At 45.4% G+C, this 18,502-nt stretch overlaps 1 protein-coding gene across 1 annotated transcript in view; it reads left to right on the top strand.

Annotated features, from left to right (window-relative positions):
- Positions 1–1,303, top strand: part of LOC126234892 (uncharacterized) — a 260,388-nt gene extending 259,085 nt beyond the window's left edge. The window contains exon 8 of the mRNA XM_049943633.1: positions 1,139–1,303. Coding sequence (XP_049799590.1) covers positions 1,139–1,303 — 165 coding nt within the window. The remainder of the gene's footprint in view (positions 1–1,138) is intronic.
- Positions 1,304–18,502: the final 17,199 nt, after the last annotated feature.

Raw genomic sequence — 18,502 nt, 5'->3', positions numbered from 1 at the left:
GGTCATCAAGGATACACGAATGGGCCTTCGGCTCCGAAAGCCCATATCGATTATGTTTCGCTGAATGTTTCGCACGCTGACACTTGTTGATGGACCAGGACTGAAATATGCAGCAACTTGCAGAAGAGTTGCACTTCTGACGGAACGATTCTTTTCAGTCGTTGTTGGTCCCGTTCTTGCAGGATTGTTTTCCGGGCGCAGCCATGTCGGATATTTGATGTTTTACCGGTTTCCTGATATTCACAGTTCACTCGTGAAATGGTCTTACAGGGAAGTCCCCATTTCATCGCTACCCCGGAGACTTTGTGTCCCATCGCTCGTGCGCCGACTGTAACACCACGTCCAAACTCACGCTAAATCTTGATGACATTCGATTGTAGCAGCAGTATCCGATCTAACAACTGTGCCAGACACTTGTGATTGGTATAGGCGTTGCCGACCTCAGCATCATATTCTGTTTACATATCTCTGTATTTGAATACGCATGCCTATACCAGTTTCTTTGGCGCTTCAGTGTATTTGGTCGTTACCGGCTGGCTACTTTCCTCTTTTTACATTTTTTTTCTTTTTGGTGCCGTTTCCACAAACCTTCCAACTGTTGTCAACAGCAAGGTCAGAGTGGTTCACCTTTTTCTGGCATCTGATTCTGCTTGTCTTCTTCGGCAACAGCTCCCCCGGATGGCAGAGCTCTTCTTCAGTTCAGTTCTCATCAATACAGTCCGCTTTAACGACCACCAACCACCAAATAAGATACTTCTCCCTGGCGGCCACAAGTCCGCTCGTAATTAGCGGCAGTATACAGCGGTGCAGGGATGAGGGATGGAGATTGCGTCTCGCCCTCGCGCACCCCCGCCGTGGTTCCTAATTTTTTTCGGTGGAGTCTCGAGTCGTCGATCTGCGTGGGGGCGGCGAACGGGGCCGTTCCTTCCAGCACCGCCGCGGCCGAAACGAAGTCTGTCCGTTAACGACGAGACGTAAACAACGTGACGGAAGGGGCACAGCGCAGCGCAGCGCACCGCCCCGCTGCGAGTGCACCACAAATGGGTCGAAATTAGAGGACGCCGGACACATTAGGTTTGGAGGAGCGGAGCCCCGGCCGGCGGCAGCTACCGTGGGCCGGTGTTTTGGCCGCCGTTAGCGTCAGCGCGTGCGTTATGATACTGCGCCTAATGACGAGACGCGCTTCGCCGCGGCCCGGGCCTCCGGTTCGTTAGCGGGCGCCGGCGCGCACAAAGGAGCGGTGCGGCAATTAGGCCCGCCCCAGGGGCGGCTCAGCTGCCGGGCTGCCGAGGTGGCGAGCTGAGCCCGCGCCGCACCGCCGAAGGAGGCGGCGACACCTGCCGAGGCGCCGAGCTGCTGCGCCCCACGCTTCCGTTGTCAGGACGCGGTCTGCACACACTGGCCGTCCCAGACTACGTTGAAGATCATGTAGACCTACATCTACATCTACACTACACTTATAGCTCCGCAAGCCACCCATCGGTGTGTGGCGGAGTGCACTATATGTGCCACTGTCATGACCTCCCTTTCCTGTTCCAGTCGCGTATGGTTCGCGGGAAGACCGACTGCCGGAAAGCCTCAATTCGCGCTCGAATCTCTCTAATTTCACATTCGTGATCTCCTCCGGAGGTATAAGTAGGTGGAAGCAATATATTCGATACCTCATCCAGAAACGCACCCTCTCGAAACCTGGACAGCAAGCTACACCGCGATGCAGAGCGCCTCTCTTGCAGAGTCTGACACTTGAGTTTGCTAAACATCTCCGTAACGCCATCACGCTTACCAAATAACCCTGTGACGAAACGCGTCGCTCTTCTTTGGATGTTCTCTATCTCCTCTGTCAGCCCGACCAGGTACGGATACCACACTGATGAGCAATACTCAAGTATAGGTCGAACGAGTGTTTTGTAAGCCACCACCTTTCTTGATGGACTACATTTTCTAAGGACTCTCCCAATAATCATTCCACTTCAAATCGTTCCGCACCCATACTCCCAGATATTTTACAGAAGTAACTGCTACCAGTGTTTGTTCCGCTATCATATAATCATACAATAAAGGATCCTTATTTCTATGTATTCGCAATACATTACATTTAACATCGAGTATAGATTTAAGAGTCAGGAAGTCATTTCTGAAAGTATTTGTATGGAGTGTAGCCATGTATGGAAGTGAAACATGGACGGTAAATAGTTTGGACAAGAAGAGAATAGAAGCTTTCGAAATGTGGTGCTACAGAAGAATGCTGAAGATTAGATGGGTAGATCACATAACTAATGAGGAGGTAATGAATAGGATTGGGGAGAAGAGGAGTTTGTGGCACAACTTGACCACAAGAAGGGATCGGTTGGTAGGACATGTTCTGAGGCATCAAGGGATCACCAATTTAGTATTGGAGGGCAGCGTGGAGGGTAAAAATCGTAGAGGGAGACCAAGAGATGAATACACTAAGCAGATTCAGAAGTATGTAGGTTGCAGTAGGTACTGGGAAATGAAGAAGCTTGCACAGGATAGAGTAGCATGGAGAACTGCATCAAACCAGTCTCAGGACTGAAGACCACAACAACAACATGTTTAGGGTCAGTTGCCACTCCTTGCACCAAGTGCCTATCCGTTGCAGATCTTCCTGCATTTCACTGCAATTTTCTACTGCTGCAACTTCTCTGTATACTACAGCATCATCCGCTAAAAGCCACACGTAACTTCCGACACTATCTACTGGGTCATTTACATATATTGTGAAAAGCAATGGTCCCATAACACTCCCCTGTGGGACGCCAGAGATTACTTTAACGTCTGTACACGTCTCTCCATTGAGAACAACATGCTGTGTTCTGTTTGCTAAAAACTCTTCAATCCAGCCACACAGCTGTTCTGATATTCCGTAGGCTCTTACTTTATCAGGTGACAGTGCGGAACTGTATCGAACGCCTTCCGTAAGTCAAGGAAAATGGCATCTACCTGGGAGCCTGTATCTAATACTTTCTGGGTCTCATGCACAAATAAAGCGAGTTGGGTCTCACACGATCGCTGTTTCCGGAATCCATGTTGATTCCTACAGAGTAGATTCTGGGTTTCCAGAAATGACATGATACGCGAGCAAATAACATGTTCTAAAATTCTACAACAGAGGATCCATAACGTAACTCACAATTCAAAAGAGAAGGCGCTTCAAAAAAGAACGCGCAAACGACGACAGGCAAAAGTTAATAGAAATTTGTGCCCCTACATCTACATGATTATTCTGCAATTCAACAGCACCCGGGAAAAGCGAACACTTAAATCTTTCTGTGGAACCTCCGATTCTTTTCATTTTATTATGATAATCATTCCTTTCAAGTAGGTTGGCGCAAAAAAAAAAATAAAAAATAAAAAAATGGCGGTTGAAATATCATGAGAAGATCCAGCCGCAACGAAAAACGCCAACGAAAAATGACTGCCAGCCCAATTTACGTATCACATCCGTGATGTCCTCTCCCCTGTTTCGCCATAATAAAAACGAGCTGCTGTTTTTTGAACTTTGAACTTTTTCGACGTCCTCTGTAATAGGATCGATGCGCGAACCTTACATCCGTCATACCTTAGCAACAGATCTTGCCGAGACCCGAGAAAATTCTGGTCCTGCGTAAAATATCTAAGTGGGTCCAAAGCTTTTATCCAGCTATTCGTCGACTAGAGTGGTGTGGCAGCAGAAGACTACAAAACTGAAACCTAAGTTTTAAATTTCGAGCTGAAGGAATCGTTCACGCAGGAGAACTGAACAAACAAACCGTCGATGAATTCTTCTCTGGTTATCAGCCGAGTGGAGAGGTCGTCTTGTCGCAACGTTTCTATGAGTTTCGTACCCATCATCTTCTGGCGAAAAAGACTTCGCCAGAAGATGACGGGCACGAAACTCATCAAAACGTTGTGACAAGACGACGCCACCACTCGGCTGATAACCCGAGGAACATTCATCAGTGGAATACACCAAGAAAGACTGCAATCGCATAAAGCAAACCGTCGTTTGACCATCGCACAGACTCCCGTGTTGAGGACCCAGTAAAAAGCATTTCTGGTTTGGAGAAACAACTGAAAGAGTTGGAAGCAAATAAATCGCCAGGTAAGGGTGGAATCCCGGTTCGATTTCATGTAGCGTACTCCACGTTTGCCCCTGGTAGCTGAGTGGTCAGCACGACGGAATGTCTTTCGTAACGGCCTGGGCTCGATTCCCTGCTGGGTCGGAGATTTTCTCCGCTCAGGGACTGGGTGTTGTGTTGTCCTTATCTTCATCATTTCATCCCCATCGACACGCAAGTCGCCGAAGTGGCGTCAACTCGAAAGACTTGCACCAGGCGAACGGTCTACCCGATGGAAGGCCCTTGCCACACGGCCAGCGTACTCTACAGCATCGGCGCCTAAATATACTCGCATTTATCGTGAATTTCTCGCCCAGTGCAAACTCCCAAGCAATTGGAGAAAATCGCACGTAGCCCCTGTGTATAAGAAGCGTAAGAACGACAGAGTAATATCCCTAACTTCGGTTTACTGCAGAATCCTTGGACATATTCTCAGTTTGAATACAAAAAATTTCCTTGACAGGGAAAAACTTCTGTCCATAAATCAGCACAGTTTTAGAAAGCATCGCTCGTGAGAAATTAAGCTTCTCCTTTTGTCACATGATATCCTGCGAACTGTCGATGAGGGCGTCAGGCCGATTCCATATTCCTAGATTTCCGTAAAGCACTTGACACGATGCAGCACTGTCAACCGTTAACTATGGTACAAGCATACAGAATACGTGCCTAGATACGTGAGTGACCTCGAAGACTTCTTAAGTAATAGAAGTCCCCGACGGAGAGTGTTCCTCAGACACAAGAGATTCGTCAGGGGTGACCCATGAAAGTGTGCTAGGACCGCTGTTATTTTATATATACATAGATGATTTGGAGGACAAGGTAGGCAACAATCTGTGTTTTTTTGTTGATGATGCTGTCGTGTATGGAAAGCTGTCGTCGTTGGGTGCTTGTAGAAGGATACAAGATGACTTGACCTATTTTATGAACTTCTTATGTGCTACCAGTTTCGGCATTACATTGATGCCATCTTCAGTCCCCACACGCCATAGTCGTAGAATCGCTATACACGGAAGGAGCCATACCTCAGTCTGTGTCTGGCCACCAATAGCTGTTGCATAACGATTTGATTTACGGATCCAGTTATATGGCTCCTTCCGTGTATAGCGATTTTACGACTATGACGTCTGGGGCCTGAAGATGGTATCAATGTAATGCCGAAACTGGTAGCAAGTAAGAAGTTCATAAAATAAATTTCTACATTAACCCGGCTGTTGGTAAATTATTGTATCAAGAAAAAAGTCTCGTTGGTGTGTGAAATGACAGCTAGCTGCAAAAGTAGCAAAATGTAAGTTAATACAAGTGAGTGGGAAAAACAAACCTATGATTTTTGAGTACAGCATCAGCAGTTTGCTGCTTGACGTTGTCACTTTGATCAAACATGTAACGTAACGTTGTACAGCAGTATGGGTTGGGGTTGGGTTGTTTGGGGGAAGAGACCAAACACCGAGGTCATCGGTCTCATCGTATTAGGGAAGGATGGGGAAGGAAGTCGGCCGTGTCCTTTCAAAGGAACCATCCCAGCATTTGCCTGGAGCGATTTAGGGAAATCATGGAAAACCTAAATCAGGATGGCCGGACGCGGGATTGAACCGTCGTCCTCCCGAATGCGAGTCCAGTGTGCTACCACTGCGCCACCTCGCTTGGTACAGAAATATGAAAGATGGTTTTTTTTTTTTTTGTATATAGGCCGAAGCAGCGAGTGAAAATTTGTACGAAGGCCGGGAATCTAACCTGGGTCTAGCCACTAAGCCACGTTTCAGACAACTGCATGGATTATCTTGGCACGCCTCCATCCTACAGCCAAATTCTCATTGCTGCCCCAGTCTACACACAAACAGAACTGCCGTGGCTCTCCTTGTTCTGGAATAGCACCGCGGGACTCTCCATGTTCTAGAATAGCACCTTAGCATCGGACGTAAATGGTGGATCCAGCCTGAAACTCAGGTGCAGTTACTTATGCAGATGAACTAACACAGTTTCAGACAGTTTACTGGTCTCACACAGTAACGATTTTATGACTGAAGTGCCGAATAAAAATTTCTATCAAGGTCGAGAAACAAACCTGCGTCTCTGCTTCAGTCTGCTTACATAAAATCTGTGGGCGAGCGGCTCTAGGCGCTTCAGTCCGGAACCGCGCGACTGCTACGGTCGCAGGTTCGAATCCTGCCTCGGGCATGGATGTGTGTAATGTCCTTAGGTTAGTTGGGTTTAAGTAGTTCTAAGTTCTAGGTGACTGGTGACCTCCGATGTTAAGTCCCATAGTGCTCAGAGCCATTTGAACCATAAAATCGTATATGTATGACACCAGTAAAATCTCTGAATGGAGTTATTTGATTTGCATAAGTACCTGAAACTGAGTTTCAGGCTGGATCCCACATTTACATTCGATGCTGAAGTGCTATTCCAGAACATGGAGAGCCCCGTCAGTTCCTGTTCCTGTGTAAAGGATGAATTTAAAGTAGACTGGGGTGGCAGTGAGGATCTGGATCGAGGAAGGAGGCGTGCCAGGGTAATCCATGCAGCTGTGTGAACCGCTCTACCGAGGAAGTTTAGTGGGTAGCGCACCTACCTAGTAAGCAGGAGAGCCAGGTTAGTCTGCAGGCCTTCGTGCAAATTTTCACTCGCCCCTTCAGTCTATGTACATAAAAGCATAACTGTATGAGACCAGTAAAGTCCCTGAAATTCTCTTTTTAATCCCAAATACACTCCTGGAAATTGAAATAAGAACACCGTGAATTCATTGTCCCAGGAAGGGGAAACTTTATTGACACATTCCTGGGGTCAGATACATCACATGATCACACTGACAGAACCACAGGCACATAGACACAGGCAACAGAGCATGCACAATGTCGGCACTAGTATAGTGTATATCCACCTTTCGCAGCAATGCAGGCTGCTATTCTCCCATGGAGACGATCGTAGAGATGCTGGATGTAGTCCTGTGGAACGGCTTGCCATGCCATTTCCACCTGGCGCCTCAGTTGGACCAGCGTTCGTGCTGGACGTGCAGACCGCGTGAGACGACGCTTCATCCAGTCCCAAACATGCTCAATGGGGGACAGATCCGGAGATCTTGCTGGCCAGGGTAGTTGACTTACACCTTCTAGAGCACGTTGGGTGGCACGGGATACATGCGGACGTGCATTGTCCTGTTGGAACAGCAAGTTCCCTTGCCGGTCTAGGAATGGTAGAACGATGGGTTCGATGACGGTTTGGATGTACCGTGCACTATTCAGTGTCCCCTCGACGATCACCAGTGGTGTACGGCCAGTGTAGGAGATCGCTCCCCACATCATGATGCCGGGTGTTGGCCCTGTGTGCCTCGGTCGTATGCAGTCCTGATTGTGGTGCTCACCTGCACGGCGCCAAACACGCATACGACCATCATTGGCACCAAGGCAGAAGCGACTCTCATCGCTGAAGACGACACGTCTCCATTCGTCCCTCCATTCACGCCTGTCGCGACACCACTGGAGGCGGGCTGCACGATGTTGGGGCGTGAGCGGAAGACGGCCTAACGGTGTGCGGGACCGTAGCCCAGCTTCATGGAGACGGTTGCGAATGGTCCTCGCCGATACCCCAGGAGCAACAGTGTCCCTAATTTGCTGGGAAGTGGCGGTGCGGTCCCCTACGGCACTGCGTAGGATCCTACGGTCTTGGCGTGCATCCGTGCGTCGCTGCGGTCCGGTCCCAGGTCGACGGGCACGTACACCTTCCGCCGACCACTGGCGACAACATCGATGTACTGTGGAGACCTCACGCCCCACGTGTTGAGCAATTCGGCGGTACGTCCACCCGGCCTCCCGCATGCCCACTATACGCCCTCGCTCAAAGTCCGTCAACTGCACATACGGTTCACGTCCACGCTGTCGCGGCATGCTACCAGTGTTAAAGACTGCGATGGAGCTCCGTATGCCACGGCAAACTGGCTGACACTGACGGCGGCGGTGCACAAATGCTGCGCAGCTAGCGCCATTCGACGGCCAACACCGCGGTTCCTGGTGTGTCCGCTGTGCCGTGCGTGTGATCATTGCTTGTACAGCCCTCTCGCAGTGTCCGGAGCAAGTATGGTGGGTCTGACACACCGGTGTTAATGTGTTCTGTTTTCCATTTCCAGGAGTGTAGAATGAAAATGTACGGATTGTGGAAGGGGAGGGGCGAATGTTTGACCTTGATTCAGTGGGAGAAGTCTAAGAAAGTGTGGGTCATCTGTAAAGGAGACCACATATAGGATTCTAGTGCGTTGAGTACTGTTTGAGTCTTTACGATTCGTACCACCTCGGATTAAGGGAGGGCATCGAAGCAGTTCATAGGCTGGAGGGAAAGCGACATTCTTTCGAGGAGCGCTTCTTTAAATGCTTACAGAGACGACATTTGAGGTTGACTGCAAAAGGATTCTGCTACCGCTAACGTGCGTTTGACGTAAGGACCACGATCTCGTGTGGGCGTATAATAGTCAGTTGCTATTTTCTTGTTTGAGAGTGGAACAGAAGAGAAACTGCCTCGCACAGCACGTTGCTTGCGGAGTATCCATGTAGATGCAGGTGTAAATGTAACTGCGAATTCCGTGATAAGGAGCCAGCACTCGAGAATACGATGTGGCTCCTAAAAATTTCCGCGAGTTTGAATACTGTGTCCAATACACATTGTAGACCTCCTCCACTGGTGGTGGTGTTGTCTTCAGTCCTGAGACTGGTTTGATGCAGCTCTCCATGCTACTCTACCCTGTGCAAGCTTCTTCATCTCCCCGTACTTACTGCAACCTACATCCTTCTGAATCTGCTTAGTGTATTCATCTCTTGGTCTCCCTCCACGATTTTTACCCTCCACGCTGGCAGTACGATTTTTACCCTCCACGCTGCCAGTTATACTTGTGCTGTCCTGTGAATGCGTCGCAGTAACATTGTTCCTGATTTGTTTCTGAGACATACAAACCTACATGCACATATGGGAAAGAAGGATCCCCATAACTCCATGACTTCTTCTGAGGGAAATGCGTGAACAATTTACACTGAGGTGACAAAAGTCGTGAGATATCTCGCAATGTCGGGTCGGACCTGCTTTTGCCCAACGTAGTGCAGCAACTCGACGTGGCACTGACTGAACGAGTCGTTAGAAGTCCCCAGCAGAAATATATGCATCAATAGCCGTCCATAATTACCAAAACGTTGGAGCTGCAGGATTTTGTGCACGATGTTATGACCATAAATGTTAGATGGGATTCATGTCGGGCAATCCGTGTGGTCAAATCATTCGCTCGAATTGTGTACAATATTATTTAAACCAGTCGTCAACTACTGTGCCCGTGTAACATGGCGCAATGTCATCGATAAAAATTCCATTGTTTGTGAACATGGAGTCCATCAATGGCTGAAAATGGTGTCCAAGGAGCCTTGTTTAACACCTGGGTACGTGGTTTTGCGGAGTCTGTGCCATACTCGAATCTACCATCAGCTCTTACTGATATCGGGACTCACCTGACTAGGCCACAGTTTTCCAGTCGTCTAGGGCCCAACCGATATTGTTACGAACCCAGGAAAGGCGCTGCCGGGATGTCGTGCTGTTTGTAAAGGCGCTCGTGTAGGTCGACTGTTGCCAATAGCCCCTTAACGCTCACTTTCCCCGCACTGTCCCTAACGGCTACGTTCGTGGTTACGTCCCACCTTGATTTCTGCGTTTATTTCACGCGATGCTGCTGGTCAGTTGGTACTAACAACTCTACGCAAACGCCGCTGCTCTCAGTCACTAAGCGAAGACCTTCGGCCACTTCGTTGACCGTGATGAGAGGTAATGCCTGAAATTTGGTGTTATCGGCACACTCTTGACACTGTGGATCTCGGAATATTGAATTCCCTAGCAAAATGGAATTTCCCAAGCGTCTAGCTCTAGCTATCATTCCACTTTCAGTTACTGTTGATTTACGTCGTGCGGCCATGATCACGTCAGAAAATGTTTTACATGAATCTCCTGAGTACAAATGACAACTCCGCGAATGTACTGTCCTTTTATATCTTGTGTAGGCTACACTACCGCCATCTGTATTCTTTCACATCGCTATCCCATGGCTTTTGTGCAAATGGTTCAAATGGCTCTAAGCACTATGGGACTTAACTAGACTTAGTACTAATTAAATCTAACTAACCTAAGGATATCATTACATTCATGACCGAGGCAGGATTCGAACCTGTGACCGTAGCAGCAGCGCGTTTCCTGACTGAAGCGCCTAGAACCACTCAGCCACAGCTGCCGGCCATGGCATTTGTCAATTCTCTGTATATACACTGTAATAACAGACCAAGAACAATGGGGACAATTCAATGCATTAGCAGTCAGTATTTCAATAACATACATGAAGAGTACCTGCGAATACGACATGTCAGACATGCCTATAAGCAACGTGACAACGATCGTCGGAGGGTGGCGAGCGGCATCCACAGTTACAGCGACAATAATGACGCTGAAGAGAATGAGGAGGAGTAACAAGATGAGATGTAGCAGAAAATAAGACACTTACCACTTAGAGTTAGAAATCAAATATAACATGTCAAAATGTGCTGACAGGTTGCACGCATCAGTAGTTAATGTCGGCGAATACTAGAATGAAAGTTGTGTAGGGTGCTGGCAATCTACCCAAAAAAAACGCTCATTGTCATATGCACATGGATGAACACCTAATGTTGATGTATAGGATTAGCGATACCATTCCCCTACTGCTAATTATAAGCTATTTCGTTGCGAGTGGCGGTCAGAAACTCGAAAAAAGCATCCCGAGGTATGCATCACCAGTCACAATCGGCAATGGCACTAACAAATCTCAGTTCTATCCTATCATCTTTTTAGATTCTTCTTGAAAGTACCAAATTCTACTGATATTTCACCTTAAAATTATTTATTATTTTCTAAAAAGTATTTGTTCCGCGTCAAATGTTGCAAGAAAAACAAAACAAAAAGCAACAAAGAAAAGGCAAACGAAAACTAGAATATGCAAGCCTTGTTTTAAAGTATCAGGTAACAGATCTTTAAAATTGTAATACATAAATAAATAAATAAATAAGTGTAGCGCGGTCTACTTAAATCCTACTACAGTATTAGTCGTGTGCTGCTTGACACAGTCACGTCGATTAAATATCTGGGCGTAAGCGATTTGAAATGGAACGAGCATGGAACGTCGGTAATAGGGAAGCCGAATGATCGACTTCGCTTTATTGCGAGAATTCTAGTTAAGTGTAGTTCATCAACAAAGGAGACTGCATATAGAACACTAGTGTGTCCCAGTCTTGAGTAGTGCTGAGTTTTTGGGATCCCCGCCATGTGAAATTAAAGGAAGGCTATTAAGCAATCCAGACAGGTGCTGGTAGTTTAAGAACGTCATGATACACCTCCAAGAGCTGCTAATAAAATTTCTTCATTGAAAAACCAGTTTAAGACAACGGACCATCATCTGGTTCATTAAACATTTACAACATCACACTAGACGACAAAAAATGAACAGTGTCAAATAATGAAATCCATGAATTCGTCACTCTTGTCAGGTAGTTGTGTAAATTACATCGCCAGTGATAAAACAATGACAAACGGTGTGCTCATTCGTGTTTGGCACATTTTTGTAATTGACGATCTAATGTATGCTAATTACTACTTGACAAATGTGACGAATTCATAGATTTTGTCATTTGATGCCACTGACTTTGTATCCCGTAGTTATGATGTTACAAATGTCTTATGAACCTGATCATGATTCATTGACCGACATTGGTTGTTCCACATCTTCTGGTGGTAAACCATGGCTTTTTCTCAAATACTTATTTATTCTTAAGATATACTTGCTGCTAGATTTGTTACCGGTAGGTTCGACCAATACGCGAGTATTGCGGGATACCCCGTGAATTTCAGTGGGAATCCCTGGAGGAAAGTCAACGTTCTATTCGCGGAAAACTGTTTGGAAAATTTTGGGAATAGACATTTTCGGCTGACTGCAGAGCTGTTGTACGGCTGCCAACGTACGTTTTGCGTAACGACCGCGAAGACAAAAATCAGAGAAATTATAGCTCATACCAAAGTATACAGACACTCGCTTTTCCCTCGCTCTGTTTGCGAACGGAACAGGAAAGGGAATGACTAATAGCGGTAAAAGATGTCCTCCGCCATGCACCATGTGGTGACTTGCAGAGTATGTAAGTTGATGTAGATTACTGCATCTGAGAGTTTGCAAATGGCCGATTTGAAGGAACAGCGTATTTGCATTAAATTCTGTTTTAAGCCGCAACGTGGAGCCATCAGTGTGTCGAATTTGTGGCTTATGCATTTTAATAAACCATTTCTGACTGTTTTATATGCTAACTAGAGGACAGGAATAATTTTAAGCAGAGTGTTACCCATTATCTGACAGCCAGATACATGGGGCAAACATTTTGAAATTTTGTGAATTCTCCAGTTTCCAGGCTAAACTAGTACGCTGTAAATTTTAATGTGTTGTTGATTGAATAGTTGGTTTGATAATCGGCCACCAATATATTTCTGATGTCGTATTTCAATATTTTCTTCCTGGGCTGTGTATTTTAAGCCATTTTGAAAAGTGAAAAGCTTGGTGTGTGTGTGTGTGTGTGTGTGTGTGTGTGTGTGTGTGCGTGTGTGTGCGTGTGTGAGTGGACTTGCGAGTACTTTAAATAAAGATTGAGGGGAATAATGCTGTTATTCTAGTACAGTTTTAGGTACATTTACCCGTCTTACCCACATTTCGGTATCACTGTTAACGCCCTCAACATCATGCATCCAGACAACGCTACCATCTAATCATTAAATACGTTACGAAACCACCTGCCAACCCCATACTTGATGACTTTTTCTTTAACACATTTTATTGTTCTTGCCATTGCTAGTTACGAACTTCTCGTCCACCATCAGATGGCTTCACTGTATATATAGGACACACTGCCAAACATTAGCCGGCCGCTGTGGCAGAGCGGTTCTAGGCGCTTTAGTCCGGAACCGCGCTGCTGCTACGGTCGCAGTTTCGAATCCTGCCTGGGGCATGGATGTGTGTGATGTCCTTAGGTTAGTTAGGTTTAAGTAGTTCTAAGTCTAGGGGACTGATGACCTCAGATGTTACGTCCCATAGTGCTAGAGCCATTTGAACCATTTTTTGCCAAAATTTTGTTGGTTAATTTGAATGCCATTGCGGCCTACAGTTAAAACATAAATACTCGAATACACAGTACTTCACGCTACACAGGAAGATAAGCAAAACAAGTAGGGCGCGTTCACTGCACTACGTGTTTAGGATGCAATTTGGAACTTTAATTTGTCCTCGATTTTCATTTTCTTTCCAAATACTTACGAGTTTTAAATGTTTACGCTGTAGCGAACCATGGCATTCAAAGCAATCAACAGCTGATTAATAGTTCGTTCTGTATATAGGGGAGAGTGTTGTACCTAGACGAACACATGCGTATGAAGGAATATGCACCAGAGACCGCCACATGCAGTTTCCGACATTCTCTCCGGTATTCGTTATCCTTAGGCATGAGTTTGTGCTTTGCACAGCTTCTGGAAATATTTCACGTTCTGTACATTTCAGTGCTGTACAATAAATTAAAGCTATTTGGAATGTAACATTCATTTCTGAGCCACATAACTTTATGGTGAGCAAAATGCTATACATTTTTGAAACCCTTTATATGCCATGCAGACGATTCTGCCATACTTTGTCGATCGGGTACCATTTCGTATCTTAAAACAGAAGAAAGTCTTTTACCATGGAACATATGATACTTGTAAATGAACTGAGTTCTTTTTAATGTCGTAACTATTCAACTGTCTTGAATATGGAAATTTGAGTTCGTTGTTGATAACTTCTGTTTAAAAATTTATTTAAGTGATCAGTGGTTTTTTGAAATAGTTTTGCTTCATTTGACTTTACTTACTGATTATTGGTGTATACAGATAGACTGGTAAATAGAATATGGACAAGATATTTTTTCGAAGGCAACACTTTTAAATTTCAGTCGAATATTTGTTCCTAGGTACGTGACCATGCTATAGCTTGAAACCTGTCTTCATATTTGGAAAAATCTTAATTTTCAGCAGTAATTTTTGTAATTTCAAAAAAAGACTAAAACGCATAAAAATTGAGTGCTGTCATTTAAAAATTGAATAAGAAATTATGTTAAACTTGTATTAAAGTGCTGGCTAGAGGTGGAAGTCTGAAGTGTATGAAGGTACAACAGTCACCCACACAATGTAGCCATGTAATGATGAACAAAATATTGGAAACCATTAATGGCAGGAAACAATAAAATATATCAAAGAAAAATATCACAAAATTAGTGGTTGGAAGCTGTTTTTGTAACAACCACGCATACCTCATAAGGTCATCTGTTGACAAAATAGCGGCATCATCGAAGACTGAACATTAATCACTAGCAGGAACTTGAAGAATGTGTTAAGTTTTGGTGCAGCAGAATATAGTGCTTCGCAATAGACATAGCGCTAGTTAGAATAAATTTACTCTCCTATAAATAATATTACAAGAAACTGGATCACTGAAGCCAGAGACTAGTCGATAAGAAGTTCGCACATCAGAATTTGAGGTGTGACAGTTATCTTGAGTGGTAAAAGGTTTATCATTAAAAACCCGTGAACTTGCCAGTGAAAAGCACACCTTAAAGAACACGGTGAGTCGAATGCTGCAGTGCATTCTCACATTTCGTAAACGGCGGGTTCATGCAATGTTTCCGAAGATTTTCAACTCAGAGTTGAGTTCTGTCAATTGGTTACGTAGTAATTCACGCTTTGAGATCGGCAGTTGTCGACTGAATAGTTGTGTTTCCGAAGATTTTCAACTCAGAGTTGAGTTCTGTCAATTGGTTACGTAGTAATTCACGCTTTGAGATCGGCAGTTGTCGACTGAATAGTTGCTTTAGTTCAGTCGCATGTTAAAATGTGTAAACTTTTTATGTCATTAGTCTATTATCTCCAGTGCTCAGTTTGGGATCATCTATCTCTTGTGTAATTTTGGAAAAAATTTTTTGGGATTACAAACAGAAATTTAGATGCGCTTTCCTTGCCTTCGCCATGGCGCGAAAGAATGAATGATCCTCTCGAGCATAGACCACAATAGGCTGTATGTGCGACAGTAACCAGAGACAGACAAGATTCTCTTAATTTTGATTTATGTTTTAATTTTTTCAGTTCCTATTGGAGCAATTACTGTAAACCGCCGCCATGCTTTCCCCACAAACCTGAACAGCGCACACTCTATAGGAATCTAATAACCCCTCCTCTGAATAGGTATGTTGTGCTCCTTTTTAGCTGACGCCTGTTATGTGGTGAGTATACGAAGTGTCCTAAAAATACAGCCGGTGTTGAAGACTGAACGAGTCTGTGTACTCATTATACTTGTTTATTTATCAGGTTACTTGTGAGCCCAATCCACGGAACTAGCCACTACATAGTTCACGGAATGGTGATTAGAAAATTTATAAGCAAAAGAGCTGACGAATGACTAAAACCTAAACAAAAAAGTTGTGAAGTTATACGATAAAACACCACACTACAGAGAAAGGTTCTGTACAGGATGTAAGAAAAGTGCCACAAGGAACCCTTTCAAGTTAAATTCAGGTACATCACTACCTTCTTCAGTTCTGCTTGAAGTCCACTGAAAGCGAAACCTGTTGAGAAGTTCACAATTTTCAGTACAATGCTTAAGAAAGGGGTATTCAAATGCAAATCTCTTTTCCGTCCAATATTCACAGAATGAATGTTACTGTTACTTATGGAAAGTTAAGATAGCAGCATTCACTCTCTGTAGAAGATGTAGAATATGACACTTCCAAGAAAGCCTCCCACATACGCTCAGCCTTTAGAATTTAAAATATACACATAAAAAAAAGTTTTGCATCACCCCGGTTCCCAGAACTACTGAAGGTAGACTTTGTCTGTGGATATTGCATCACAGACACAGAACTGTTCAGAGATTTCACTAAACCCGCCCAAAGATGTAAACAACCATGCATGAGCAGCGCCTATTAGAGAGAGTAGATCCGACAGCCGATAAATTCTAGTCATTCCGCCAGGAAGGAGGTACACGGCTCGTGTTGTTTGTAGTTCAACCATGCCTGGACGGTCAGTACCGCGGTTCGATCGCGTCCGCATTGTTACTTTGTGCCAGGAAGGGCTCTCAACAAGGGAAGTATCCATCCAGGCGTCTCGGAGTGAACCAAAGCGATGTTGTTCGGACATGGAGGAGAGACACTGGGACAGGAACTGTCGATGACATGCCTCGCTCAGGCCGCCAAAGGGCTACTACTGCAGTGGATGACCGCTACCTACGGATTATGGCTCGGAGGAACCCTGACAGCAACGCCACCATGTTGAATAATGCATTTCGTACAGCCACAGAACGTCGTGTTACGACTCAAACTGTGTGCAATAGGCTGCATGATGCGCAACTTTACTCGGGACTTCCATGGCGAGGTCCATCTTTGCAACCACGACACCATGCAGCGCGTTACAGATGGGCCCAAAAACGTGCCAAATGGACCGCTCAGGATTGGCATCACGTTCTCTTCACCGATGAGTGTCGGATGTGCCTTCAACCAGACAATCGTCGGAGACATGTTTGGAGGCAACCCGGCTAGGCTGAATGCCTTAAAGACACTGTCCAGCGAGTGCAGCAAAGTGGAGGTTCCCTGCTGTTTTGGGTTGGCATTATGTGGGGCCGACTTACGCCGCTGGTGGTCATGGAAGGCGCCGTAGCGCTGTACGATGGGTGAATGCCATCCTTCAACCGATAGTGCAAGCATATCAGCAGCATACTTGTGAGACATTCGTCTTCATGAACGACAATTTGCACCCCTATCGTGCACATCTTGTGATTGACTTCTTTCAGGATAACGACATCGCTCGATTAGAATGGCCAGCATGTTCTCCAGACATGAACCCTATCGAACATGCCTGGGGTAGATTGAAAAGGACTAGTGGCTCTGAGCACTATGGGACTTAACATCTGTGGTCATCAGTCCCCTAGAACTTAGAACTACTTAAACCTAACTAACCTAAGGACATCACACACATCCATGCCAGAGGCAGGATTCGAACCTGCGACCGTAGCAAAAAATGGCTCTGAGCACTATGGGACTTAACAGCTATGGTCATCAGTCCCCTAGAACTTAGAACTACTTAAACCTAACTAACCTAAGGACATCACACAACACCCAGTCATCACGAGGCAGAGAAAATCCCTGACCCCGCCGGGAATCGAACCCGGGAACCCGGGCGCGGGAAGCGAGAACGCTACCGCACGACCACAAGCTGCGGACCGACCGTAGCAATCGCGCGGTTCCGGACTGAGCGCCTAGAACCGCTAGACGACCGCGGCCGGCTTGAAAAGGACTGTTTATGGACGACGTGAGCCACCAACCACTCTGAGGGATCTACCCCGAATCGCCGTTGAGGAGTGGGACAACCTGGACCAACAATGCCTTGATGAACTTATGGATAGTATGCCACGACGAATAAAGGCATGCATCAATGCAAGAGAACGTGCTACTGGGTATTAGAGGTACAGGTGTGTACAACAATCTGGACCACCATCTCTGAAGGTCTCGCTGTATGGTGGTTCTACATGCAATTTGTGGTTTTCATGAGCAACAAAAAGGGTGGAAGTGATGTTTATGTTGACCTCTATTCCAATTTTCTGTACAGGTTCCGGAACTCTCGGAACCGAGGTGATTCAAAACTTTTTCTGATGTGTGTAGTCTGATCATCTCCGGACAGTAAAAGAACTCTATTAGAATATCCCAGACAGTCTGTACACAGGTCCTGGTAACCAATTTAATTTTTCATTGACATTTCTTCGGTCTTCATCATCAGCTCTGTCAAAAACGACATATAGTCAGTCCATTGTCACTTCCTAATACAATCCGGTAGAACATCAATGTCAAAAACTCCCATTTACACGACCCCAGTCAGCTTGAAGTCTCTTCCCTGTTCGTTAACACCGGAAGACAATTTCCTGCTTGCTGTTCTTCGGTTATGAAGTCCCATAATGTTCGACCTTACGCAGGGGTATCACTTGGCCCGCACAATCTAATATTTTTACTAAATCAAAGAAACAGCTACTCTTCTCAACGAAACGTTTGCACTGCTAATGCCTCACATATAAACGAATAAATTTCATTTGCTGTGATAGAGCTTTCCTGAAAGCAAAGCGAGAATCTGACAGAAAATTATAATTCTCCCGTACCTTGCACTCTAAATAAAAAACTTTGGAGAGACGTGGTAATAAAGAAATTCTTCGGTAATTGTCATTATCATCTCTTTCCCCTTTTTATAAATCTGTTTCTCTAACGAGTATTTCAGTCTGTCAGGAGACTCTCATA

Source organism: Schistocerca nitens, chromosome 2, assembly GCF_023898315.1.
Source record: "Schistocerca nitens isolate TAMUIC-IGC-003100 chromosome 2, iqSchNite1.1, whole genome shotgun sequence".
Lineage (NCBI taxonomy): Eukaryota > Metazoa > Arthropoda > Insecta > Orthoptera > Acrididae > Schistocerca > Schistocerca nitens.
The sequence above is the reverse complement of the archived record's forward strand: the minus strand, read 5'-3'. Positions and strand labels throughout refer to the sequence as shown.